This window comes from Sycon ciliatum, chromosome 4 (assembly GCF_964019385.1).
Source record: "Sycon ciliatum chromosome 4, ocSycCili1.1, whole genome shotgun sequence".
Lineage (NCBI taxonomy): Eukaryota > Metazoa > Porifera > Calcarea > Leucosolenida > Sycettidae > Sycon > Sycon ciliatum.
The window spans coordinates 34,482,747-34,510,689 of record NC_088646.1 but is presented as its reverse complement, the minus strand read 5'-3'; the positions used below and the strand labels follow the sequence as shown (position 1 = coordinate 34,510,689).

Below are 27,943 nucleotides of genomic sequence, written 5' to 3'. Positions count from 1 at the left end.
CACTGTTTTGGGAACCACCATCTGTACAAAGTCCTTGAGCCCTGCCCATGTGCACGCCTGATGCAGCTGAACCAAACCGCGTGCCTTCCAGGCCAAATAAACACACGAGACAGGATAAATGAAAGCACGATAAAACAAATGAACCGTGGATCGAGTAAGAATAGAATGATTATCGTTTTGAAGGGCGCTAGAGAAATCGATTTGCTTCAATGGGTGCGTCCTAGCTAGAGTGCGACGATCGAGTGGGCACTTCGCGGTGCCACTAGGATGAACAAAGGTAGGAACGGCCCGAGAGGGCAGCAGCAACAGCAGCAACGTCCTGTAGGCGGGCGACCGAGGAAGGGCAGCCGAGGGCCTCCGGAAGACGTATTAGAATTTGATGAAATCCGCTTCCCCGTTCGTTTGAGTAGCGATCCAGACGACGACTTCGATGATTACGAATTCGTGGCAGAGGTCACGACGCCAAATGGCGGACTAGAGGAGGGTACAATTCTGGTGAAGGGAGAAACGCTCTTAGTACGTTATCGGCCTCTGCGAGCTGGCAAGCATGTTGTGAAGGCGCTCGCCGATGGCACCGGCGTCTGCCCGCCTCAGCACTACTTGGTGAAGGAGGATGGATCGTGTCAGCGAATCAATGCCAAGACTTCCCGGCCATCTTCGGCCGACGCAAAGGGCGCGGCGGCCAGACCAGGTTCAGCTGGCTCGAGTCGCTCACGTTCTTCCAGCGTTGGTTCAGCGGGCGGTGATGTGGGTTTGAGAAGGGCTGAATCGAACCTTTCGCGTGCCAGTCGCATGTCTGAAACGTCACTGGATCGACTAGCCAACGCACCAACACAATATTCCGTGCCTGGTTCACCATCGGATGGGCCCTCATCAAGACGTAGCTCTACGTCGAGCCGAGCAAGTGGAGAGGACGATGCATTTGAAGATGAAGAGGACGACGCTGAGGAAGAACCTGACGAAGAGGAGGAAGAAGAAGATGATGATGATGAGGATGAAGATGAATATGATGATGACCCTGCCTACGAAGTTCCTCGACCTGAACCATCTGGAAGATACAGACAAGGTGCTGGTGGTGCGACTGGGGACCGCTCCCAGCAGCAATCCAATCAAAGAGCACCTCCAAGGCTTGGCCAGTCAGCTGGCATCCCGCCAGGACGCAGCAGAGGTGGCCAGCAGCCACAGACTCAGCACCGTACCGGTCATCGGTCCGTGTCGACAAGTGCAATTGCAAACTCACGGGGCAGCAGTCACGGTGGTGCACAGACACGAAATCGGTCCGCGTCCCACGCCATCAACCAGCTGGCACAATCCCAAGCAACTGAAGTCTTCACGTCGCCCAGCGGAAACATGTTCATTTTCCAGAACGGTCAGACGCATCAGCTGAAGAACATGGGTCAGTCGGCGAGCGGCTCAACCCTGGCCAAGGGGCCGAATGGTAAAATGTGGATGGTGCGTGATGGCGTGGCTACGCCATCACAACCCCAAGGCAGCCAGAAGATGTCATTGACGATCAGTGAGGGTGATGGTACAGGCCTGCAAAGGTGAGAGCGACTAGCCTCTACTGGCTCTAGCAATTATAATAGGTGTAGTGAAGTACGAGTATGAGCAGCTTTTCCCAGAATCTACACACTCCTATGCAGCCTTTTATAAGTGTGCTTCGATTCCGCCAGCATTGCTTTACGAGCACAGCGCCATCTCTCTTCCTCCTTCTCTCTCTCTCTCTGTATCTATCTCTCTCTCTCCATCTCTATCTCTCTACCTCTGTCTCTCTATCTATCCGTCTGTGTGTGTGTGTGTCTCTCTGTCTCTCTGTGTGTCTGTCTGTCTGTCTGTCTGTCTGTCTCTCTCTCTCTCTCTCTCTCTCTCTCTCTCTCTCTCTCTCTCTCTCTCTCTCTCTCCCTCCCTCTCTCTCCACCACATTCACCCCGTAGCTTAGTATATGTGTAAGGCACATGTGATTTAATTAAGAGCACAGTCTTTCCCAATGCGTTGCATGCTACCATGCAATGGGCTCTACGGCAAAGCACATACAGTCATACTAGAAGTTCTAGTCTAGAACTATAGTTATTTGTATGTGAAATGAACTGGGCTGTGCCATGTGCCCTCCAACACTTCATGAAGGAAGGAAACGGTTACATGCCAGTCTCACCAGTCTCATGTACAGTCAACTTTGCGCATAAGGACACTTGGCGGGACATCAGAAAAGTGTCGCTATTCGCGAAGTGTCCTTATACCCGAAGTCTCATTATATGCATTTCAGTTAGATGGGACTTTGCTCTGGGCATGGAAATCCTGTCGTTATTCACGAATTATCGTTATATCCGCAGTCGTTATTAGCGAAGTTGACTGTATGTGGATTTTTAATCTTTACTCGTCGAGACTAAAGACTTTCCAGAGGCTGGAAAAGGTCTCACAGCTAAATGGGGTCTCCATGTCAGCACAGAGTACATTATCTTAATGAATGTGGAATGTTTTGTTGGTCCCTATGTCATGGTTTTGACCCTGCCAAACAGGTGTGCTGCGTGTTATCGTAAACTGAAAAAGAAGAAGGACAGAGCACGTGTTGATCAGCTGCACTTCTGCCGCAAGCACTTCAAGAAGATGTTCTGTCGACGTCCGGCGTACGAACACAAGCGGGTAGGTACCATGTGTACGACGTGGAGTTTGCTCACAGTCATAATATGGGCATGTGCATGTGCGAGCAGGATATGGTGAGTGTGCTCACAGTGTGCTCACAGTCGCTATGGTCCACGATTCCCAAAGCCAAGGAACTAGACAATGTGTTGAATTATGACCGCCATGTACTCGTAGCCAGCCATACACTCTAAATCTCGTGATTCTTCATTGTCCCTTTGTGTTCAACCCTCGTTCTTAGTTTCTGGAAGAGGCACCGCAAGCTTCAGATTGGAGTGATCTGCCTATACCCACGGCTAACTTTACTGGTGAGTGGTGCTTGCTATGATGACATTGTGTCAGTTGTCTACACAAGCACTGTACGGCAGTTAAGTTGAGTACTTGTTCTTCACACACATACACCCCCCCTCCCCCCCCCCACACACGCGTGTTAATACATTGCATAGAAGGCGGTGAGAAGCTTCAGCAGCAAGTCAATTGATTTCACGCAAAGAAGAACCGTCAGGCGACAACTCTAGCCGTAATAAAAAATAAAAAAATTCGACTCAGGTTAAAGGGGAAGTATACCCTAAAATCAAATTTTCACCAGTTGTAGTCTTCTGGGTGCTGAGTCGAATGGTCTTGGTCCGAGGAAGCTGCGACGCTCCCTTCCTTCTTTTTTCCCAATCGAACCCGCGCACTTCCACCGAAACTGGGTGACTGCGCCCTACTAGATGGGGATTTGTATGCAAAATCTCACTAAAAGTGCTATTTCGTTCTTATAAAAGCACGGATGACCGCGATTGGCCCATATATTGTAGTCTTTTGGACGCTCAGTCGACTGGTTTTGGTCCGAAAAGGCTGCGATGCAGCGCTCCTCCTTTATTCCCAATCGAACATGGTTGAACAAGCGGTCACGTGCTCCTGGGTGCCCAAATCACCTGGTCACCGCGCCAGCAGGCGACAACTTTCACACCAAGGTTCAACTCGAGTTCAACTCGAGTGACAGGACTGCACCCAAATAAGGTCAAACAGGCTAGTAAGTTGTACCTTGCAGGCACGGTGACCAGGTGACTGGTGTACGCAGGAGCACGTGCCCGCTAGTTCAACCATGTTCGGTTGGGAATAAAGGAGGAACGCTGCATTGCAGCCTTTTCGGACCAAAACCAGTCGACTCAGCGTCCAAGAGACTACAACATTATGGGCCAATCGCGGTCATCCGTGCTTTTATAAGAACGAAATGGCGCTTTTAGTGACATTTTGCATACAAATCCCCATCTAGTAGGGCGCAGTCACCCAGTTTCGGTGGAAGTGCGAGAGTTCAATTGGGAATAAAGGAAGAAGGGAGCGTCTCAGCTTCCTCGGACCAAGACCATTCGACTCAGCACCCCGAAGACTACAACTGGTGAAAAATTGATTTTCGGGTATACTTCCCCTTTAATGAAGTTAATGAAGTGTTTCAATTAATTATTTGAATCACTGAAGTATTCTTAGAGCGACACCAGCAACATCTTTGCAGCCTTGTACACATGATCTTATTAGACCTGGCTCCCAAACACTTTGCTAAGTATAACTGGTTTGTGTCCACCAGATCAACACGTCATTCCTTCTCATTACCCCGTGCCAATACCTCCCTGTTTCTGAAATCTCCTATCTTCTCTGCGTACACTCTCTGGTCTTCCCTGCCAACTAGCCGTAAAGCATGCACAGACATTAAGGAGTTCAAGCTTCAGCTTCTTCGTCCTAAATAATCTCACCATTTTCGTCATGCCTCCCCTTGCAGTACTCTCTTTGTTTCTCTCCTTATTATTCAGTTCGCCGTGGTTGGCTACCACCCGACTTCTCATATAATATATTGGCAGTCTTCTGACGAGCCAGGAGATGTTGAATTAATAATAATAATACTTGTAATAATAACGAGAGAGCTTGGAAGCTCAGGGCCCTACGCTATGCTTTTTTGCCTTGATGACCTAGACAAAAAATAGCATAGGGATGTTATAAATTCTTTAAAAAATTCCTTTTTTTTTTAAGACATAACCTGGGATTCGAACCCGCACTATCGCGCCCGGCATGCATCCCCCGATATACTTCGCATACATACTAATTCTTCCAAGTTGCTTCACATTATGATCTTTCATTTGAAAGCCCTATTTGAATATGCATTGTGGCCAGCCGTCTTTGATGGTACGGTACGGTAGGGATAGGTACGGGACAGGTACGATCGAGGGTAATACGACACCGTCTCCCGTACCGTACCATCAAACACAGCTGGCCACATACAGCTGCCCGCAATATTCAAATAGGGCTTTCAAACGCAAGATCATAACGTGAAGCAACTTGGAAGAATGGGTATGAATGCGAAGTGTATGGGGGAATGCATGTAGGGCGATAGTGCGGGTTCGAATCCCAGGATATGCCTGAAAAAAATAGGAGAATTGAAAAATTTATAACATCCCTATGATTTTTTTGCTGTCAGATACGGGATAGCGCCAGGCGTGACACAAACAAACAAACAAACAAACAAACACACAAATACCAAACGAGAGAGCTTGGAAGCTCAGGGCCCTGCGCTATGCTTTGTTGCCTAGCTCATCGTGCATGTTGTTAGAACTGATGGAAATGCTTTTTCCTTTGATTAGCTAAATCATTGTTTTGCAAAAACGTTTCAATGAGATACTGAAGTACAAGTAACGTCTTCTGCATAGCTATGGGACCGGCGCTGACTCTGCCGATGACGGGCGTTCTGGAGTCGACGGGATGTCTGTCCTGACGTTTCCTGGGACCGGCGCTGACTCTGCCGATCACGGGCGTTCTTCTTCTTCTTCTTCTTATTATTATTATACTGACGGCAACTAAAATCCATTCTGATTGCATTTACTCGTCTCCCTACTTCGTATTTCTTTCCAGAAAATCTCCCCATACAGCAGGGAGTCGTTTACATAATATGACTCCCTGCTATACATCTCCATGACTGTATATACGTTATAATTATTATGCTATCGGCCTACATGCGATTTCCGGGCTGGTCGACAGGCGGCCCAGCCAGCCTGCTAGTGGGATCTCGGCCTCGCACACAAATCCACACAAAATTTAATGTTACTGCACTGAATGCATTCCCCCCATACACTTCGCATATATACTCATTCTCTTGATGGTACCGTACTCTTGATGATACGGGACAGGTACGGGATAGCGCCAGGCATGTCGATGGCACAAACAAACAAAAATATTGTGGCCAGCTGTCTTTGCTGGTACGGTGCAGTACGGGATAGATACAAAATAGCGCCAGGCGTGACACAAACAAACAAACACACAAACAAACACCAAATTAAAGCTGTGTGGACCCTGGCTAGCGCCAGACGTTACTGAAGTAACGTCTTCTGCATAGCTACGGGAATTAAAGCTGTGTGGACCCTGGCTAGCGCCAGACGTTACTGAAGTAACGTCTTCTGCATAGCTACGGGAATAATTATATACTGGGAAGCTGTGAGTAGCAGGCTCTGAGTATCAAACACTGGTTGAGCGAAGCAAGTACTATCCTACTGTGTTGACAAATTACTGGCTTGTGGTTCCCTGCTACCCTATGCTCATAAGGTAAAAGAGCACCTGTACCAAGAATACGAAATTGGTCAATACTTAATCGGCTCGATTTCATGGCTGATGCTGTTCATGTGGGATGGAACTTCCCTGTTTGTGTGCAGGTCTGAGCTTCAAGGAGTATCACAAAGCGCAGGCCGAGTTTAGCAAATACGACCCAGATGGCTCCCGTAAGTCAGCTAGTGAAGTGATGCCTTACCAATGGTATTATTCATGATGATCATGCGTATGCTTTGGGAAATTGCCGGGCCCACGGTTATGATCTTCCTCAATTCACGCACTTTTGCCACCCCCTTGTAGGTTCCACAGCTTGATTATCTCCTATGCATATGCCTATCTTGTTGCAGGTGTAGTGAACATTGGCCTGGCCAGACCCTTGCTCACAAACAGACTACAAGCACACCCACTAAAGGAAGACAAGGTCAGGCAGTATATGATGACACAGCGCTTCAACAAATCGGTAAGGACATGGACGGCGGATTATTAGTTATTAGCCTCCATTCAGCCTATATATAGCTAACCAGTTTTACCGTATGATTCAGTGTGTACTTGGATATGTCAAGCCGCTCCAATTTCAGCTTCCTTTTCTGTTTTTCTTTCATTATTGCTGCAGTAGCCAGACTCAGGCTGCAGATGTTATTGCTATGTGTGATTTGGACTCAAGGAAATACAGTTGGCAGAATGGTTAGCCTACTTGGACTAAACAACACTGTTCTGGATGCTAGTTCGGCGGCACAAGTTGATTCAATCATTAAACATGGAGTCAACAATTGTGTCATTTATTTTATGTTTGCCAAATGTGTGTGCACATGCATTCGTGTGTTGGCATGGATTGTGTGCGCGTGCATATGCGTGCATGCATGTGTGGGTGCGTGCGTGTGCTTGCGCAATGCTATACATGCTGGTCTGTGCATGCATGTATACTTCAGATCTATGACATGGGTGTGCACCAGAGTGAAGCCGTGACCGAGCTGCAGTTCCTCAACCTGCTGGCCATGGTCGTTCGCGAGATGACGCAGAAATGGATGAAGAAGGTCAGCATGGAGATGCAGCCAATGCAGAAGTCCTGGAGCACTAGTGCGTTGGAACAGGGCCAACGTCCTGCCGGATCGTTCTCGCAGCAGTATGTACCGTATCCCGGACAGGCCCCCAACAAGTATGGTCTGACGCCTGGCCGATCCGGCTTCCGTCCTGTCAACAGCAGCCGCAGCTCCGGTAGAGCAAGAGCTGGTAGTGGTGGCCAATCTAAAGCACAGAGCTCTGAGTATGCATCGCTTCAATTCGAGAATGGCCGCCGTAAGCTTCCAGCGCGGGAGGACCCGGAGGGCCTGGCTGAAGAAGAGGATGCGTACGACAGGCTACAAGCAAGACATTACAGTGACGAAGAGGAACCAGGCGATAAGAAAACTTACACTATCTTTGAGACTGATGAACCAAATCCCACTGATGCCGAGGCGTCCGTAGCTGTCCTTGATGATGATGATGCGGAAGAAGATGAAGATGACATAGAGGAAGACGAAGATGACGTAGAGGAAGGCATCAGCAAAAATGTGCTAGCGGATGCTCTGGGAGATGACGATGATGATGAAGATGATGACGACGATGATGAGGATGAAGACAGCAGCATCAGTGTAAGTCCCAAGGTGTATTGATAGTTTAGCGTGCCCACCCGTGACATGCATAGTGATGTTTCTCCTCCGCTGTGTGTGTGTATGTGTGTGTGTGTGTATGTGTGTGTGTGTGTGTATGTGTGTGTGTGTGCGTGTGCGTATGTGTGTGTGTATGTGTGTGTGTGTGTGTGTGTGTGTGTGTCACGGTGAGTGTGTGTTGTGCTTGGGTCTGTAACTCTTGCCTATGACACAGAGCTAGGCGCGTCATAACGAGGTGCTAGTAACTCTCAGCATCTCCGGTTGAAATTCTCATGTTGCCGCTTGAAGGGAACAGCTAAATTTCCCATCAATATACGAGTGTATGTATCAGTTAGTCATGTTTTAAACATTGCATCATTATCACGATTGTGAAAAAGGTTGCTTTATAATTCCACTGATCACAGGAAACGTAAGGTCACTGTGACACTTACTGGTGCAGCCACGCATTACTCTGACAAACTTCCCACCACGTTAAAAAAGGAAATTTTTTAACTGAGGCCTTTTTACAGAAGTGATTGCCATGCACTGTCTGGCATTACCCTGTGCTTGTGCAGGTTCCGATAACCGGTGACTCGGCAGCGGATTCCTGGCTAATGTACTGACACAGTGTACACGTTAGACGTGCATGCAGACCTCAGTGAAGCTGTTTCACCACTCCATCTTGCCGCTTTGCTAAACTGAGCCCTCGCTCAGAAATGGCAAGATATGACGGCTATCTAAGACAGTCCTGGAGCATTCAACGAAAGCTCCACACCTACTACTCAAACGCGTACTACTCTGATCATCATTTTCTCTCAGCAACAGGCAAACGCTCAAGCCTGATCTGTGCTTCATACTGCTAGCTCGTCATCAGTAGCCGTGGTATGATCGGTAGATGTGATGATTGTTAAGATGCAGAAACAGGGCAGCACCAACTTCTAGTGAATGTGCTGACTTATCCATCATAATGATATTATCGGCAGCTTGCTGCTGACCGCATAACACACTCTGCCTGAATTCCTCCTCATGCACACAGTCCAATCCGAACACAGAGACCTTCCAATCAAATATCAGCTACATCCACGGACTACCCTTTTGTTTTGTCTTAATTTTCACAATGTCTTTCAAAAAATTGTATGCAACCTCCATTCAGCCCTTCCCATCAATGATAGTCCGTATTCTCTTTATGCCAACAGTGATAGTTGAGGTCGACCTCTGATATTCCTCCGATATTCCTCCGGTATTGAATTTTTTTATAAAGCATTCTATTTTTACATCCTTTCCTGTATCTGATAACCGGAAAGGTTGCTTTAGTTATGTGTGAGCATAATTTGTGATGCATTGTGATCGGCAGCGCTCCAGCAAATCACTTTGACTTGTTAAAATTACATTACGATGCTGGGTTCCACCTTTGAAAGGAATTATGTGCCTCAAGGGCATGGATAAGGACTAGGATATTTTGTGATAAACAAGAAGGAAAATATGAACTTTTGTACGCTGGGCACACTTCTGTTAGGTAAATAGGCCGATAATCAATTTTGTGATGTTGGTAGAAATGATTTCTTAATTTGACTGATAATGGTAACTTGCATATAGATGTATTCTTCATAAAACTGAGATCTTTAATTATTTAGAATTGGAAATTTGCCCTGATCAACTATTCAATTTGACACCGGTAGGGAGGAAGCCAGATGATCCAGTCCACTAGTAATAATGATAGTGGCTAAAAAAGATAAGTGGCCCATTTGAAGCAAACCATGTACCATCCTTGTCAGCGAAATCCGATTGTTCGCTTGATAGCTGCACAGCCAGCTTGCATGGCAGACACGTGAACTGTGAGCTCAGTGGCTACCATGCTTGCAGAGTTGCACAGCGGCAGGGGAGGCTCGACTTACGGTGCAGACCATTTGCATGGAGTGTATGCACAGAATGCCAGTGCATTAGACAACGTCTTAGGCCAATGATGTTGCTGCCCTAGAAGGATAAAAGCACCACTAGAAGCTGGGTCATAATTGCTAGCAAACAATAGCTACGGAAATACTACGTATTCTCGGTGTTGTGTTTTCGACATATTTCCGTCGTCGTCAATTGTGTATAGAAGTCGTTGATTGGTCCGTCAATGTGGTAGTGCACCTGTTTGGGTGTGTTAGCGTCCGACTGGGTTGTCTGCGGCACAGGGTTTCCGTTCTCATCCATTGCTACAACCTGAAAGTGGTTATAGCGTTAGTGAACACATGTGCACACACACGCACACACACACACATCCATGCATTCATGAACACACACATGGACACACGTACACACACACACACACACACACACACCGCAACAGTAATACACGAAGGACCTCAATTTCTGTGACTTCGGACCGAGGTAGGTCACATCATTTGGAAGTACAAGTAATTAGGAGCACAGCCTTGGAGGCTATGTACTCTTGATGGTAGCTCTGCTTAAGAAAGATCACATGATTGGTTCATTGGATACGGGTCACATGACACAGGACCTGCCACGTTTCCAAAAATTCATGTAGATGGTCATGTGATCAAGGAATCATCATCTCTCAGCTAGTTAGGCTTTAAGTGCACGCATCTCACGCTGTAGAAAGCTGGTTTTGCCCAGTGTCTGCCCAAGAGCCAGGTCGGCATGGTCACTGACCTGGTTGAGAGGCTATATGTACCTGCTGGTTGAAAGAACTCGGCCAGGTACACGCCAGCGTGGTTGAAACTGGGCTATGATTTGCCCTGTATGAGCATGTTTTATCTAAACTACAGTTGAACATCGATTATCTGACCATTCGATTATCCGGAATGGGCTTTCGAACCACACGTGGCTCAGGCTACGCATTTTCGTACGGGAGCTTGCACGAAAAAGTTAGTTGTTGCAGCAGCGCGCACTCGCTGCCTGTACCACTGTGTACAGGCTGTGCAGTCAAAAACTTACAAAAACTGACATGAAAACGACTGTTATTGCGGGTACTGTGATAAACCGAACACAGGTATCGGCCTGTGGTGAGATGTTCCTTATCCGGAACATCTTCATTACCCGAACACCTTCCCAGGGCCCGCTGCCCAGAGGTGGTCAGATAATCGCTGTTCAACTGTAACCCAAACCAGGGTGTCTCGGCTCAGAAGGGGGTGTTAGGTTCTTAGGTACAGCTGTACCCGGCTGCCAACCGATCCTAGAGTGCATGGAGGGAGACTAGTTGTCATGTAATACAGACTTGTATAGCGTGTAATAAGGATACGTACCGTGTGGAAATGGCAGGCACATCGGCCGTACAGGTAGTGCTTGTGACGAGGTAGTGTCAGTGAGAATGTGTCGACGGGTATGAAACCGAGCTGCAGCGATGCGTTCAGCATCATGCGATGGCGAAAGAGCAGCTTTCGGGTCTTTGCCTGCATGTTCAGATGGGAATGATCAATGCACATGATAGATTGGCAAAGTCAATTGTGCATACTGACACTGCTAGCATCAATGTGTCACCCGCACAGCTGTAAACTTTACACGGCAAGTCCGTACGCATTGGAAATGCTGGTACAGTCAGTACCACTCACTAGCCCATTAGATTATAGATGTTACGTAAATAATGTCATGGTGGTGAACTAGCGGAACATGATGTCATGGTGGTGAACTAGCGGAACATGATGTCATGGTGGTGAACTAGCGGAACATGATGTCATGGTGGTGAACTAGCGGAACATGATGTCATGGTGGTGAACTAGCGGAACATGATGTCATGGTGGTGTACTAGCGGAACATGATGTCATGGTGGTGAACTAGCGGAACGTGATGTCATGGGTGCTATGTATACAGGGTTAGTCAGTGGATTTGCTTATGGGAGCTAAGAACAGTGTGAGTCGGCGGTCACGCTTGACTGACTGCATTGCTGTGCTGCAGCTTTGTCAAAGCTCTCAATTGATGATGTAATTACATAAACGCGATACTGCGGTAGTCCGTTGTAATGCATAGCACACTTTGTGATGATTCGCACATTCACACACTGTGTCTAAATTGGAAATCCAGTATTGATAGTGAAAGCAGGCTACAATTGCTGTGGTACTCTCCTATAGACCCGTGCAGTGGAGATAGTGATTGACTCACAGCATTGTTGTAGATGACACCTTGCACCGGTTGGTTGAAACCAGAGCCGTGCAGCTTGACGACGACAGTGATCTTGTCCAGCTGTGCTCTACATGAAAACAAGCAACCAATGAACAATTGCGATGCGTCTAGGTACTGACACTCCACAGTGAAATGCCGAAAGCTGCTGCCCCCTCCCCCCCCCCCCTCCGCCCTCTTACCCCGGACTATTGGTATGGATGTTGTTTTAAAAGGATCGTACTCACTTTCTGATTGCCTTGTTGACAACTTGAATATGATGTGGTGATAGCCACTGAACTCCACCGAAGATCAGCACTGTCTCCTGGCTGTTGCTCAGCGGGGCTTGCCTGGACGTGTGTGAAGTACATTGCACATGCAAAATGGTGTCAAACCGAACATTATCAGCAGAGTAACCTAGCCTTGTGTCATGTACAAACTAACGGCTCTTTGGTAGTGCTGAAGCATGGTGTGTGTGTGTGTGTGTGTGTGTGTGTGTGTGTGTGTGTGTGTGTGTGTGTGTGTGTGTGTGTGTGTGTGTGTGTGTGTGTGTGTGTGTGTGTGTGTGTGTGAGGGGTGGGGGCTATTCCAACTGATATGGTTATGCCGACACAAATCATTGTTTCGTGCACAAACTCATGAGGGCTCCTTTTTGCGTCCATAAATTTCTTCTGCATCTCACATAGCATATCCCTCTTGCTTTCCCATTTGTAGCATACCCAGTGATGCTCAATACTTCAAAAAGAAGTAAGAAAATAAAATCATGTACTTTCTGATGCTCTACGGGGCCCACCTTCTCAACAGCTGATATAGAGCCTTCTCAAACACTGGTTGCTTGGCCTTTGGGAGAAAGAACTGTGGATAGTAGGCGAAGCCAAATGATACATTCATTGGAATGTGGTACGATCGGATGGAATGCGCTTTATTCCATGTTAGCAGAGTGCCGTTTAGCTGCAGAAACAGAAACAGAAACAGAACAGGCCGGAGAAGAGAGACACTGAGAAAAAACATGAGCGTAGGGGTCTTAGCTAACCTGAGGAGCGGTCCAAGTAGACTATGACCAGCTGCTCCAGACAGTTCCCAGGCAATATGTGCGCATTCGGGATAATGAGCAGGTGCAAATGAAATCGTAAATTGCACTAATCAGTAAGGAAAGATCTCCGGAACAGTCCTTGTCGATTAGACTTGGTCCCAGGAGGCTGCGATGAAACCTTCAGTGTCAGATATTTCCAATTTACACTCACACCGCACACCATACGCACAGAAGACTTGGCTGCAACGTGTATATCTTCGGGCTTTCAGATTGCAACACTTTAAGTTGCAGTGAAAGCATGCGCCTGAAGTCTCTGTACTGGCGGTTGGGGATACTGTGCAGTACATTATGCCAGCAGTAACATGAATTTGTTCAGTCCCCCGGGGCCGGTAGCCCAACCTTACCCTCTCTATCATATGGTACATCATGCCACGCACTGTAGAGTCGCCGATGAACAACATCTGTCAGCAGCACAAGAATGTCAAAAGCAGAAAAAAGACGTGAATGATCAAAGAGAGAGAGAGTTCGTCAAGTTCGGTTGTGGCATCTATGGGTTGGTAGTCTACCCATGCAATGCAGGGACGTAGCTGGTCCCCCTCTTAGGGTGTGTCAGAAAGAGGAAATGAGGAAACCCAGTTATGTGTGCTTTCCTACCAGTACCTTGTAGGCCGGCAAACACTCCTGTGTATCTCTGACCAACAACAAGGCACCCACCTTTGCCTGTCGGTGCATGCATCTTCATTAACATACACGCCTGTAGTATATCAATTAGACGCTCATGACAGAACTAAATAAATGCTTCGCCGGCAACAAATGCCAGCAGCAAAATAGATTATAAAGGGCTTCTTAGCCTTGTATCGGTGTCAACGGTATCAGGAAAAGCGCCTATGCAGACAAAGGGATCAAGATTGCTTCAAGCAATCATATGGCCTCACCTTCTTTCCCACCATACATTTGCGCAGGTCTTCAACAGGTGCCAATACGTATCTACACTCTTTAGCCATCCATACTGCCTGACGCCAGTAGCAGGTTCCTGCGGGTGTGCACTTAGAACATGGTAAAACCCAGCGGCCTGCCAGTGGATAACACACAATCAGGCATAATCAGTGTCTGGTAACACCTCGCCTGATCAGCATTTGCCGTCCTCGACAATCGACTGGACAACTTCAAGGAGACCCGTCAAGAACCCGTCTCAAAGCGTCTGCATACCAAACCTGTCTCTACAAGTACTTCAAGTAGAAGAAGTTTTTCTCGCATTTTCAACCCGGCTACAAACCTGTATCCTGGTTGGGGGCTCAACTGTTGGTGTGGATAGCTTATTACATACGAGTACTAGGCCAGATTTTGTGATCGTCACCATACTAAGTTACACCTGGAAGATGGCTATTTCCCTGCTCAGCTCAACGGTCACATGATTCAAAACCCTACATAAAGTGTTATTGTTCTTTTGTACCTCAACCAGAATGACCCAATGAACAGAATATTCTGGATATACGTGTTCGGGTGCAGTATGAATTTATGAATGCACCGCCATGTGAATATACTACGGTCCTGTAAAATTTCCGTGCAATTGGCGTAACTCCTAGAACAAAACAATCATCTTAGAGCTTAGAAAGGCAGGATTCTATACATGACTCGGTGCTGCATAATACTGACCTTGGTTGTAGGCATTCGTGCAGACGGGGAGCGTCTCCTGCTCCGCCTTGTACTGGGTCCAGGTGCGCGATGACAAGTGTGTGATACCACACGGCAGGTCATGGTACACACGCAAACTGCAACTCTGCAGGAAAGCATTCAGACAGAAAACAAACACGTGCCCCTCTGTGTGTTAATGGCAAAGGCTCAAGTGCTCTAGCCTTTTCCTCCGGTAAGAGTTACAACAAAGAGACCCAGCAGTAGTGTTTGAGCAGATCCCTGGGTATAATGTGCACATGGCTATGAAGGCTGTGTGGCCCAGAGACTTGACTGTGAATGCAGCACTCCACGGCCTTGGCTTAGGTTTGTGCAGCTGCCAGAGGGATCTCACCTGGGGCAGGTAACAGACTTCGTGGTCTTCACTCTCGTCGAAGCGTGCCTCGTGCTCCATGAGCGACTCTCTGTAGATGTTGACGGTGTACTTGCTCACTAGCCATGGCTCACTGTGTTCCAGGCTCACAACAACAAGAGCTATGCTGTTGTCGCCAACATCCAATGACCAGTTTGCAGGCCTGCATGCATCCAGGCGAGCACAAAAAAAAAACAGATTCGCACTGGTCACTGGAGCATCCGTATACATTAACAAGGGTTGCCATGGCAACACTAGCTGCGCAGGCTAGTTTATGGCATGCCTGGGAACCATGTGATTGCATCAAGTTCAAAGGACAACAGCTGGTCTTACTGCGTGGGCTTATACCATGCAGGTAAAGTCTCGATTGCTGGAGTCCATGTGCTGTTCCTTTTAGAAAATGAATGGCATTGCTATGGCATTGGGACACGTGATATCGGTCATTGTGAGAAATCCCAGCAAGGACTGATCCTTGCACAAGCATGTGTGTGTATCTACGTTTTGGAACCTACTTGTTTGTTCCCTTCATTGAGTTGATTCTGACTTCCGATCGGCAGTGAGCGGCCTCGGCCTTGATGTGCAAACATGTGACATCATTCGGCACCACCATATTGTATGACGTCTGGGTTGTACTGAACGCTGGGTTCAGCTTGCCAGGGGTCATGCTGAGACTTTTCAATAGCTTCACCGAATCCGGATCTGAAGATCGAGGGACAGAAGACACAGGGCAACTTTCAATGACGGGGAAAGGTAGGTCCGATGATAATACTCTACTTGTGGATAAGTGTAGGACAAGATTCAATTCAGCTCAGTGGTATTCACTGTACAAGCACTGTGCAGTGCCATACAGAGAAAACTCAGTCCAAGAATTTCAAGGGCAAGTCACTCTAGAAATTCAATACCCAATTCAGGCATTGCACTCATATCTTGCTATTCCGGGCGGTCCGGGACGGACAGGATACATGATGAAGCATCCCCCCCCCCCCCCCATCCCCTCCACCCATGCCAAGATGGAATAAAAAGCTGTACATAGGATACTGAAAATGTGTTGAGCCAGAAGTACCTGCCAGCGGAACTGACAAATATCCCCAATGCAGTATACGCATGCACATAGCACTGCAGTAAGACTTAGTACACACTGTGATTGATTTCTGTACCTTTGGCACACTCCCGGGTCCGGTCTGAAGTTCATGGGTAGCAGTAAGTAGTGCAAATCCAACAGCAAAAAAACACACACTATTAGAAATTGATAGCCATGCACAAATTGAAAAGTGAACCAAGCGCGGAAAATGAGTAAAGGTTCAACATTAAAAGTTGAAACACCAAGTTTAAAGCTGCTGTCACGGATTTCCTTCCCCGATCCTACAAGGCTTGAAACAATGACAAGAGCCAGGGAGAAACGTATATAAAGCAACTGGATGCGTGGCTCCCAGGTGGGCTCTAGACAGTCCTCAGTGTTTGTGTGTGTATGTGTGTATGTATGTGTGTATGTATGTGTGTATGTTCTTGTGCACAACCGGCCGTGAAGCCACTCTAATGTTCGGTTTGCACATGTCGTTTTAGCCGTCCTCAAGACATCGAGTACATCACTGCACCTCCTGCCACTCCGTAAAAGCAAAAAAAAACATTAAAACAGCCGGTTCATGTTCCGCCGGACCCGCAGTGCCTCACGGCATGTCCCGAAGTCAGCACTCCTTCAAGCCCCCCATTTGGGGAAACATAGCCAATTGTGGCAGTGGGCGAAGGAAGGAATGAAGGAAGGAAGGATGTGTGAATGTGTGTGTGTGCCCTTGAATTACACTCACCAGGTGCAGCACCGCCAAGGACGTTACCAACGAGCGAGTCAAAGTCATCCATGTTCTCCTTCTTGTCCTCGGCTGCAACGTTGTCTTGATCGCCTTTGTTTTCCACTGCTGGTTGCTGTTGCTGCTGTTGCTGCTGCCTATCATTTACGTTATTCGATTCTTCATGCTGTTGCTGCCTTTCAAGGCTATAACAAAACAGATGCAATAATTGAAATGTGGAGGGAAATATAAGAGAAGGCTTAAAAACAATAAATATTGTTTAACACTGCATGGATGACCAGGTATCATCAAATGTCTTACACAGGTGCTGCGGCTGGCTGGACTTTCCCGTAGCGTGCCAAGTCCCGTAGCTGCTGCGTATTGCCCAGAGCCCGTGCCTCAAAATAGCTTTCCACCGCCGTCAGTGCCTTGTGCAGCACTGTTGTGTCGTGATAATCGCGGAAGTGCTGACGGATCATGACATCATCTTCTCCGGCTGCAGCTGCTGCGTTGTGCCTGCCTGATTTGACGAGGACGGCATGGGGCGACCGACCACGTGACGCGTGCGACAAATCCTTCACTAGAGTGTCGTACACTTCTCCGGATACACTGGGATAGATCTGTGAAGCAAGCATGCGCATTAACAGATACACTCAGATCGATGTGTGAAACAAGCACAGTCAAGCATAACCACTGTTAACCAGCCCAAACGACTTCAATCGAGTCCAGACTCCACCCGGACCAGGGATCGGTTATCAATCTGCATTGCATGGCGGACATGCTCAACATCATGCAAACAATAGATGTAGGAGAGTGACTTGACTAGCATTCTAGTATCAGCGTTCTGTGGCTCCCGTAACTGTGCCCTATTCACCACGCATACATGTAAACCAGGGAATAATAACAACCAGGACGACGATGAGAAATCGTAGTACCCCAAAACGATGTGCAGCTCGACCCCGAATTAGAAAGTTCTACGTGATCCGTGGTCTAGGCAATTCTCATCGTAATCGTGGCCAAGACCTGCTGACCCCAAGCGCGGCCTAGACAAGTGATGGCATATGCGAGTGGGTATTAATCGGCCCTGCCCCCAGAGTGACTGTAACGGGCAGCCTGGTGTTCGAAACCCACATCGTTTTGCGTTACAGTCGCCCATGTCATCTCCCTGTGGGCTACAACTCCCTGATGTTAACCAATGAAGACACACCACTTGTAGGTGTGCCATGCAGGGATCTGCTCTTTGCACTCTGCTATGTGTGTTGGGCATGGTGTTTCAGCGTAACTTACTAATGATATGAAATTGGGGAAATGTAACATTCTGAGAATGACTCGGAATCAGCGCACTTATGTTTTTACAAATTTCTGGTCATGTTTCACCAGCATGCCTTGGCAAAAGTATGAACTGGGTGAATAGACACGCACCTGGATGAAGTTGCCGCGTGCACGGTTTTGACGCACGGTCGACAGCATGAACTCCAAGTCTTCCTTTGTCAGGCACAGCTTCTCATCTTTGTGACAGCTAATGTCCTGTAAGATAGCCATGGGACAGTGGGATAGGAAAGAGCCGGAGGCAGTGGTTGAGATATGGGCACTGCATTGGTCTTCGTACATGAGTGCCTTGTCACCAGTGAGCCATGAGCAGTTGGGAAATAATTTTACGGTATAAGTATGGCATATAAAGAGCCGTTGCACTCCTGAATCACATGATCATGTGGGATAGTCATGTTGGTTCCAACTCCACTCAATCCTTGCATCTATGGGTCACATGATGTCAGCCATATTGTTTCCACTGCCAGCATGCCATGTACACTTTCTACACAAACACAGTCACATGACCAAGGTGCAACAACATTTTACAGCACTTGTAACAGGGTCTGCTCCGGACCAAGTCAAGCAGCCGTTGATACCCTACAGGTCTGCAACCCGACTTAGTTCACATCTCCAGCGTGAAAACTCATTACACAGAACTTGAGCAACAGTGGTTGGACTTTTAAAATAACCGGCACAGTGATGTGATTAATAGCAACCGTATCTTGCCAAGTCCTATTGGCTCACCGTCCAAGTCACATGCCACTCACCTCTAGACCCATGTGCTTTCTTAGGAAGTTGAGAGCGTTGGAGAGCTGCAGGGCAACCTCCTCCTGCGAGAACTGCAGCTTAACCATCTCTTCAATTGCCGTCGCCTTGATCGTGTTACTCGCCCAGGCCTCTTTCTGCACAAGAACACCAACGGAGATGACTTTTGTGCAATGCGATTTGTGATGTGCGTGCCAGGAAGCTGGCATAATCCAAAAAAAGCATATGCAACTGGCTGATTTCAGAAGCCGAGCTTTGTTCAGCTTTCCGTGGCTATGCGACGTGCAATGCGGACCTTGCTCTGCAGTACAAGTTCAAGTGTACTGGTAGTACATTAAAAATCCAAGACTTGCTTGTAGATGTGTGTATTTCATGCCATGCAGGTAACGTTAGCTACATGATTTCCAGAGAGGTTTAGTGTGCTTTGAAAAATATCATCAATGCGACATTGTTTCAAAGACCGTTCTGTGGATGATCATATTTATGGAGTGCACATTTCTCTTGGATATAGCAAGATTCATTTTGCCATGCATCACATTGCTATAAAAAAAACCTCTGTGAACTTTGCTGTTCCGCCATCATCAAAACATTTTACCTTTGTGGATTCTCGCATGTGAGGCTGTCCGTTCACCTGAAGAAATACATGTACACACACATGTACACACACATGCACACACACACACACACACACACAATCAAACAAACGTTGCACAACCTGCTAAATACCATACACACAATAGACCCCTCAGTCTCGCTCCAGAGCATGTGCCTCCCGAGTAACCTGCAGCTCCTGTGTATGCTAGCGTGCAGGGACTCAAGATCAGCAGTTCGTCTGGTGCAGTACGGAATGCCCTTAGTTTAGTAACGGCATACCCTTGGTGTATGGAGAGAGAGAGAGAGAGAGAGAGAGAGAGAGAGAGAGAGAGAGAGAGAGAGAGACAGGCAGACAGACAGACAGACAGACAGACAGACAGACAGACAGACAGACAGACAGACAGACAGACAGACAGACAGACAGACAGTGCCTTGGGGTTGGTTCTCACCTCAATGACTGTTGCATCCAGTGTCTTGTTCAGTATCAAGTCAAATCCTAGTAGTTGAAAACAGTGATTGCATCTGCACAACCAGACAACCCAGATATAGCAAGATGAAAAATGATAATTAAATGATGACATTGCTCTGGTATAACTATAGTAGCAGCGCACATGAATGTGTTAGGGATGAGAAATGAAGGCGGTACGGAGGAGAACGAGAGGCGGAGGAGGAGCAGGAGGAGAAGGAGGAGGAGCAGCAGGAGGAGGAGGAGGAGGAGGAGTGGAAAGGAGGACGAGAAGAGATGAGGAGAAAGAGGCGGAAGAAGAGCAGAAGAAAGAAGGGAGGAGGAGGAAGAGAGGAGGAGAGGATCAGGAGGAGATACAAGAGGAGGAGAAAGAGGGGAGATGTGGGGGGGGGGGGGGGGGGGGAGGAGGCAGAGGAGGAGGAGGATACCATAGGAATTGCAATTTAATGAGTAGTGGACGCACTGCACACCTGATGATTGCAGAAAACAGTAACCATGGCTTCCAGAGGACCCTGGCTATGATATGACAGTTCGCTTATGGGAACATGATCTACATCCAAGAACGTCCGCCGCGTGACATGTTATAGTCCACGTCCTTTGTTCTTACACGATGTCAGTATTCATTCTGCAATAGTCTGAACTTACTTGAACGTACCTGTAAAGATTACTACTTGGATTAGCAGCCAATCCCCCATAGTGAACAGCAAGGTTGGACTCTGCAACAAGCAGACTGCGTACAATGGCCCTCTCCATGCTAGAGAAGGCCTTGTCCTCAGCGTTCTCCCCGTGGTGACGGGTTAGGTACTGGCGGAGCTGGGCAAAGTACCACTTGCGACTTAGTATCTATCACAGACAAACCATACACACACGCACGCACGCACGCACACACACACACACACACACACACATACGCACACATACATACACACACACACACACACACACACACACACACACACACACACACACACACACACAGGTGTGGACTGATAACCAGCTGCACGCGTGCACACCCAATGAGGTAGGAGAAACATGCATTAAGGCACAAGAAAGGGAGTGGTTGTGTGATAGACCCCCGGGGGAATATGCATGCATGCACGAGCTCCATACTTTCTTTTTTCACTTTTCACCAGGGTCATACCTTTTTGAAAGCAGTTGATGCATCCTGACGGAAATAGACCAATCCTTCCTGGTGCCAGTAGACACGCAATGGAGATGCAGATGTGACCAGTACGTAGGCACGGAGCGACACATGAAAGCCGTTCACGAGAAGGGGATCCTCGATAAGTTCCTGCACCAATGCCGGCTGTTGCCTATAGCTAGGGACGGGTAGTGAAAGAAAGTCAGCGCATAAATATGGTGACTTAGTCGGTTGCGTTGCCTACACTCTTACAACAAGCACTCCTGCATTTCAAGATGTATATAAGCCAGCAGAATTTGATCAATGAAATCCTGTAGAACATTATTCACAATAGCAATAAATAGGATGAATTCCGCCGTCATCACTGCACATCAACAAGTCATGAAGGCTTTCCAAAATCGATTTTCACGTCACATTCATCAGTGGAATATCATTTTACTATAATTTCTATAACTTAGAACCTTCCAAGTTGGAAGGCTGTTGGAGTGCGCATCCAAGATGTGCTAGAGCTGTTGGCCAGTTAGTTGTAGAACGTTAGTACTGCCGGTGAGTGTCGTGCAATGTTATCGCATGAGCTCTGTCGGTCAGTGTCGTGCAATTTTATCGCATGAGCTGATTGTTTAGTAACTGGTGGTGTTAGTGGACATTGTAGCGTAACTTGTAGTTCCTTGGTCCTTTTTCTTTTGTATAAATTAAGCCTTGGCTCTCCATCCGAGTCAATAATATTTAGTGCATTTATCATGGAAGAGGGCAGTTATGGTCTGCTATACTATGTTACGATGCAGACATCATACTGACTCACTTTGCACTACTATACAGGATGTTGCTTGTTCTGAACTATGATCACATGGAAAGTCGTGTTTTCGTCATGACGCTTCTATGTTGAAGATGAGCACTAAGGTTGGGTCTAGCAGTTAATAGAGATGTTAGGTCAGCCAGACCGGATACTGTGACCTGTGTCTTCATGTCGATGTGTGTACTTTTTTCTTCTGTTCAACCCCATACCCTATTTAGAGAGAGGGAGTGTAAGAAACTTCGAAAGCAAAGAGGGGATGAAAGCGGACACAGAGAGAAACTGAGTGTACTACACCTTTCTATCTTCTTGAGGTCAGCTTCAGTGCTACTCGACATGACGGTCAGCTGCTTCTGCGCTTCAGATGCACTGCCAGCGCCCAGGGACTTGAAGACCCAGCGCTTCGTGTTCCCAAGCACACTGACCACACTGGCAAAGCCATCGAACTGCACTGGCAGTACCCAGCATAGCGGTGCAATGGGAGATGACAACAGGGCTGTGCACAGTGCAGATACACGCACAATGAAAGCCACACACCATGTCAAAGATCGCAGGGACAGCTTTTCTGCATGCTGATGCAAGTGTACATGTGCATGCATTTACGACTGGAATGACTTACAGCCATTCAGTGAGACGTACAATACCAGGTTACACTGAGGTTATGTACTGTGCTTTCCGGAGTATAAACTGCACTTTGGACACTTGTAATTCACCCAAAAACAGTTGGTGCAGCTATTACAATATGAAAATCACTGGCTTGCCACTCCATGGAAAGCATGCAACAATGATAGTAATGGCCCTCACACAACCTCTGCTGAAGGGATTTTAAAACAATCGTTAGACTCTTCACAGCACCACTTGTCACCATGATTTGACTAGGACTGTGTCAGAAAGGCCAACCGGGCACTCAATTCTCCGGTGATCAGAGGATCCCAACTTCCTCCTCCTCCTCCTCCTCCTGACCTCCCCCTCCTCCGACTTCATACGACATTACCAGGTAAATGGTGTGCATCCATCGTTGTGCGACACAGGCCTTCCTTCTTCCAGAGAACACTGCGGACGCCCGGGATGCGGGATATCTACAGTTGAGAGAGCAGAGTAGACCATACACGCACAGGCACATTAGCAGTGATATCTAGCTTTCTCTAACAAACTACGTATCCAACCGGGTACAGTCGTACATCTTATCCAATGCCCTTTTTATCCAGATCCGCCGCTAGCCGGTCAGAATTTTAGCTGGAGCAGCAAACACAGCTACGTGTATGTTTAATTTGCCGGATCCCCCTCGCCTGTCTAGATATTTCTGTGGAAAGACAAGCCTGTGGTGTGTGTGTGTGTGTGTGTGTGTGTGTGTGTGTGTGTGTGTGTGTGTGTGTGTGTGTGTGTGTGTGAGAGAGAGAGAGAGAGATAGAGGTCTTACTGCACAGTGGACTCTGTATCCAGCCGCCACTACATGGGGTGCACGGAATACCGGTTCTACAATAGAAACAGGCTGTCTTTCGACACAGGTATGTGGAAACAGGGTATGGGTATGCAAAAGACTGCCAGGTCTCATATGACACGGTGTCTTCCAACACAGGTTCACATGTATGTAGGAACATGGCATAAATCTTGATAATGACTGACAGGTCTTAGAAGGCAGGTGGCATCTTACCGTAGTGCAAGTAGTCACTAAACATAGGTTGCATTGTGCTGTCGATTACAAGAACTTTGGAGAAGCACCGTGAAGCCCAGCGGCTATGGGCATGGCGGCTAGCTTCTACTACAGTAGTGTCGGTCGCCTAAAAACTGGGGGGGGGGGCAGCCTCCTGGCCAAGACCGTTCCTATTTCATGTATTACAGTCTATGCACAATTGAGTCACCGTGTATACATTGTATGCTGTGCTTGGTAAAATCCTAGCCTGGTCCTTCTTCGACGCTCCGTTCTTCGGCGCTCGGCGGTACTGTATGCATATCTCTTACCTTCTGGTGTGGTCGCAAATGCTTGATAGTGGAGCGTATCATACAGCTACTGCCATCACCATCATTGAAGGCCATGCACAGTAGAAGGGTCCAATCAACTGCCGAGCTCTGGTCTGCAGCACAACAGAGTCAGCGAGCATATAACACACTCGTGACAGGATGCAATCTACATATAATGTGCACACACGCACGCCCTGAGGATCTTAGGGGGGGTGCACATGCACGCCCCTGTGCCCCTCATGGGGTACATATTCCTGTGCACATTACTACAGTCTGAACACTCACATAATAATTGTCTCTTCGCTACAAGAATCTCTATATTCACCAAATTTTCTTGCAAGACCCATCCCCAGGGTGAAACAATAAAACTAAAGGCGAACAGCGAAGACTTGAAATAGATATAGTGTGTTCTCCGGGGTGCTGTAGCAAAGGGAAAAGATGAGGAAAATGTGAGAAATGTGTTTAGCTTAGGTGTTTGTGTGGAGAGTAGGATTGCTGATGAAAGGTGCTGGGAGAGAGGCATGGAAAGAAGTGAGGAGCGGTGTCTGCATGTGAATATGTCAGTGCAAAATGGAAAAGAAATGCTGTGGAGCTGGAGCCATAAGCGTGAAGTAAAGTGTGAAGAGGATTATCTGCACTGCGGCTTGACACAGTACAACTAGCTAGCACACCGGACATACACATCAAACAGTACTGTGCCTTTAAAAGTACAACATGTGCAAGAGCACAGTCAAAGTTCAGCACCACACTAACACACTGTGTCCAGCAGCTTCCAGCCCCAATCCCTGTTTACCGTAGGATCATCGCGGCCCATCACCCCTGAACATTGCTCTGCGTACACATGTACGATGATTGACAGTGGACAACTGTGTGCCAAGAATTGATGCATTGGTGATGGGTGCACTAGTAGACATGCTGACACATTTCTCACATTCCTCATCTTGTCACGTTCTGTGACCTTGGTGAGTGTAGAGAGATTTTCACTACAAAGAGACCACTATACATAGTGTGTTGAGTCTTGAGAGACTAAGCAATGGGACCAGCTGAGTTGGCAGCACACAACCATGTGGATAATGCGGGTTTCACTTCTACGGCTGCAAGCAGAAGGATTGCTAGTGCAATGCACTGGGTCAGCAACATGAAACGTGAGGCATCATGATCCCTTACCTCATATCAAGGTTTAGTGCATGGGGAAATCCCTTACCTACGACGCTGATATTGGCAGGCTGGCCGTGCGCCGCTTGTTTGGAGATGCGAACATCAAACCCAGCCTTCTCCAGTCCTTGGAGATACAGTGGCAAGTCCCTGTCGACGACCTGGCTGGAACCTCTCACAAGGGCGATTGGCTTCTTGCCGTCCGCGTTACCCTTCTTCAGCAACAACTGCTCGTTCTCGATCTAAGCCGCACGGATTAAACACACAGGACACAGGGTTGCTGATTATAGACATGCCGTTTCCCCAACACTATCAGAGCTGTATTACAAATGGGAATAGGGGGGGAGTCTGTGTTGCTTGTATGGTATGAGTGTATTTCTGTTAAACGAACTTCGGCTATATTAATTAAAAGAACCAATTTTGCTGGAAGAAGAAAAATGGACCAAGGAACTACAAGTTACGCTGTCCACTAACGCCATCAGTTACTTTACAATCAGCTCATGCGATGACAAATGCACGACACTGACCAAAGGTACTGACGGTCCTTTTTTCTTCTTATAAATTAATCCTTGGCTCTCCATCCGAGTCTATTTTTGCTGTGTTCGCTATTTATCAGGAGTCGACTGTATATGTATCATGACGGAACAGTGGCATTGCGATTGAATGAAATGCTCGGGTGAATTACAATACAAACATTACACTTCATGATGTGCGCCCACAAACACATGCTTCGCGGACAACGCGCACGCCGCGTATCCGCGGCCATACCTCTTGTAGGAGTAGCATAATGGGATTGGGAGGTTCCGTTGCCGCCTTCATTGTCTCCGTCGACATGCGACCATTGCTGTTGTTTAGCGGCGAATGCTTAGCAGTGTTCACCTCCACCACGGTGCTAACGCGTCCCAGCAGGTCAGCAATTTCTCGTTCATCCAGTGGCGAGGCGCCGGGAGAATGCTGGTTTTTGTTCGAAGCCCAGACGATCCCGGCGTTGCTGGATGTCAGATGAGAGATGTGCAGGTTGGTGAAGAGGGAAATGGCGCTAACTGCCATGACAAGCAGCAACGTTGTGCCTTTGGTCGTGCAGGCATTCTGTCCACCTCCTCCTGGCATTCTCACTGCTATCCCCTCTCGTCAGTCACCACCAGTCCATTAGTCCATGGTTGCTTCGAATCTGCAGCGCATTGTCATTGATTTGGCTAATTGCTAGACTTGAACCCATGACCTCCTTTCGGTACAAATAGTAATATACCGCCTTTCTTTCAAACGAGAGACACTCAGACTCTCTCTCATTATACACAGTTCACTGTTCAGTTCCACTTCATTCGTTGCTCTACCACAAACCAGTCACTGAGTCATGCACGTCAGGACTGGACGAAGGAGCATGCACGGTGCTGTGACCATGGTAACGGACCCAGGCATATGCTGCATGCTGCAACCGGTACCACTTACTTACTTAGTCTGTCATGTGTCCGTACCACACACACGCACGCACACACAGTAGGTCTACACAGTACACAGAGCTGTTCTGGCTTTTGTCTTTGGCCTTTGCCTTTGGGGATGGTTTTCGGAGTGAGCGTATATTTTCGGACAGTGTCCAGAAAATCGGACAAGTTTGCAGGACTTGGCCATACAGTAGCCATAAACGATGCATCCACTCTTGGAGAGAAAGGTCACCTTTCAGATGCATTTCTTTATTATGAAGAATGTTCAAGGCAGGGGTCACTTTGGCCTGATTTTCACGAGAAGTGCAATTCTGACCACGGAAATATGGGTAATGTACATACTGCATTGCACAACTGCATAATTGTTTGTCATCTCATACTACATGTGCTTTCACTCACCCGCATGATTGTACATGGAATACACAACAGAAGCAGGGAATGCACTACATGCAGGAAGTTGTAGAGTTATTAGTCGTGGAAATTTAGACCTGCTGTCGATCGATCAAATCTGAACTGAAGTGTAGGATGACCGACACTGAATAATCTTCATTCCACCATCAACGAATCACGGAGTCTTCCAACTAACAACTGGCAGTATCACTGAATAAAATTAGTCTTTTTCTTAGACCAAGAGACTGTTTTTTGTTTTGTTTTTGAACCATTAGATGCTACACGTACAGTATAGCTGAAGAAGGCTGCTTCTGATTCTGTTGAAGTGTAACCGTATCAGTGACGACAACAAGTGCAACGAGTTGGGTTCATCGACAAGGAAATTCAGATTGCAGAAAGTCGTGATCACAGCGACCAGACTGTGAGATGCTGCGGGAGGAAAGACTGGGTTGAAAGTAGGCCTACTTGCCTATGTTCTAGGTGGAGTTACTTGGAATGCAGTAGACTGCAGATAGACTGGTCAAGACATAGTAGGCTGGTGTGTTGATAGAGTAGAAGTCGGAGAAGATTCTTGGTTGGAGGGAAGCAAGCTAACACGCAAAGCACAGAAGCAACGGAGCGAAAGGCTTACTAGTAGTCGAAACTAGAACGGCTTCTGTGCTCCGTGTGTTAGAGTAGTAGGCAGCTACACTTCCTGAAGTGCCGCTATATTGACACCCGGCGCAAATCAATAGTCGCTATGTGAACGGAATTATTTGCGCACATGCAAGTTTCTCAGGGCCAGATAACAGTCTATTTGCGTACATGTAGGTTGTATGTATTCGTACAGTATTGATGAAACAAGGCATGACGGGTGCCACATGACGTGTAAGGAATTGACGGGCTGATCCGAGGCCCTGAGCGGAGATGTGATCACACAATGCACCGAGGTGTGGCGATGCACTGTATACTAGGAACTTGCTGCACTTGTACTATTGGCAATGTCGGCGTGCTCGAGGAATACTGCAACATGGCTGACCACGCTGTACTTCCATTTCCCTGGTCAGAGCAGGCCAGGCGAATACGTCTCAATGACATGCCATCCATCACGATCCATTCAGCACCATGCCAAAAGTCGATCCGCT

At 47.5% G+C, this 27,943-nt stretch overlaps 2 protein-coding genes across 2 annotated transcripts; one reads left to right on the top strand and one right to left on the bottom strand.

Moving 5' to 3' along the window:
* Positions 1 to 150: 150 nt before the first annotated feature.
* On the top strand, positions 151 to 9,243 carry LOC135815839 (uncharacterized). The gene is made up of 7 exons (XM_065329181.1): positions 151 to 1,544; positions 2,517 to 2,640; positions 2,879 to 2,945; positions 6,318 to 6,383; positions 6,561 to 6,673; positions 7,143 to 7,844; positions 8,417 to 9,243. The coding sequence occupies exons 1-7, from the start codon at positions 268 to 270 to the stop codon at positions 8,462 to 8,464; spliced, it is 2,397 nt and encodes a 798-aa protein (XP_065185253.1). The 5' UTR covers positions 151 to 267; the 3' UTR covers positions 8,465 to 9,243.
* A 150-nt stretch (positions 9,244 to 9,393) lies between these two features.
* On the bottom strand, positions 9,394 to 26,301 carry LOC135815837 (cadherin-like and PC-esterase domain-containing protein 1). The gene is made up of 24 exons (XM_065329180.1): positions 25,756 to 26,301; positions 25,037 to 25,229; positions 23,833 to 23,945; positions 22,865 to 22,949; positions 22,168 to 22,366; positions 21,078 to 21,255; positions 20,592 to 20,779; positions 19,920 to 19,992; positions 19,472 to 19,507; positions 18,879 to 19,013; positions 18,223 to 18,327; positions 17,122 to 17,420; positions 16,822 to 17,006; positions 16,174 to 16,197; positions 15,529 to 15,715; positions 14,999 to 15,179; positions 14,629 to 14,752; positions 13,908 to 14,044; positions 13,377 to 13,433; positions 12,733 to 12,890; positions 12,188 to 12,289; positions 11,943 to 12,030; positions 11,090 to 11,236; positions 9,394 to 10,046 (listed from the first exon to the last, which is right to left on the bottom strand). The coding sequence occupies exons 1-24, from the start codon at positions 26,095 to 26,097 to the stop codon at positions 9,882 to 9,884; spliced, it is 3,501 nt and encodes a 1,166-aa protein (XP_065185252.1). The 5' UTR covers positions 26,098 to 26,301; the 3' UTR covers positions 9,394 to 9,881.
* Positions 26,302 to 27,943: the final 1,642 nt, after the last annotated feature.

Excerpts from the sequence above, each read along its gene's own strand:
- LOC135815839 (XM_065329181.1), top strand. The coding sequence starts at position 268 with ATGAACAAAGGTAGGAACGGCCCGAGAGGGCAGCAGCAACAGCAGCAA. Across the intron at positions 2,946-6,317 it reads ACCCACGGCTAACTTTACTG|GTCTGAGCTTCAAGGAGTAT; the intron begins GTGAGTGGTGCT and ends GTTTGTGTGCAG. Across the intron at positions 6,384-6,560 it reads ATACGACCCAGATGGCTCCC|GTGTAGTGAACATTGGCCTG; the intron begins GTAAGTCAGCTA and ends ATCTTGTTGCAG.
- LOC135815837 (XM_065329180.1), bottom strand. The coding sequence starts at position 26,097 with ATGCCAGGAGGAGGTGGACAGAATGCCTGCACGACCAAAGGCACAACG. Across the intron at positions 22,950-23,832 it reads ATTTGCGACCACACCAGAAG|ATATCCCGCATCCCGGGCGT; the intron begins GTAAGAGATATG and ends TCTCAACTGTAG. Across the intron at positions 15,716-16,173 it reads GACCCGGGAGTGTGCCAAAG|ATCCGGATTCGGTGAAGCTA; the intron begins GTACAGAAATCA and ends CTCGATCTTCAG.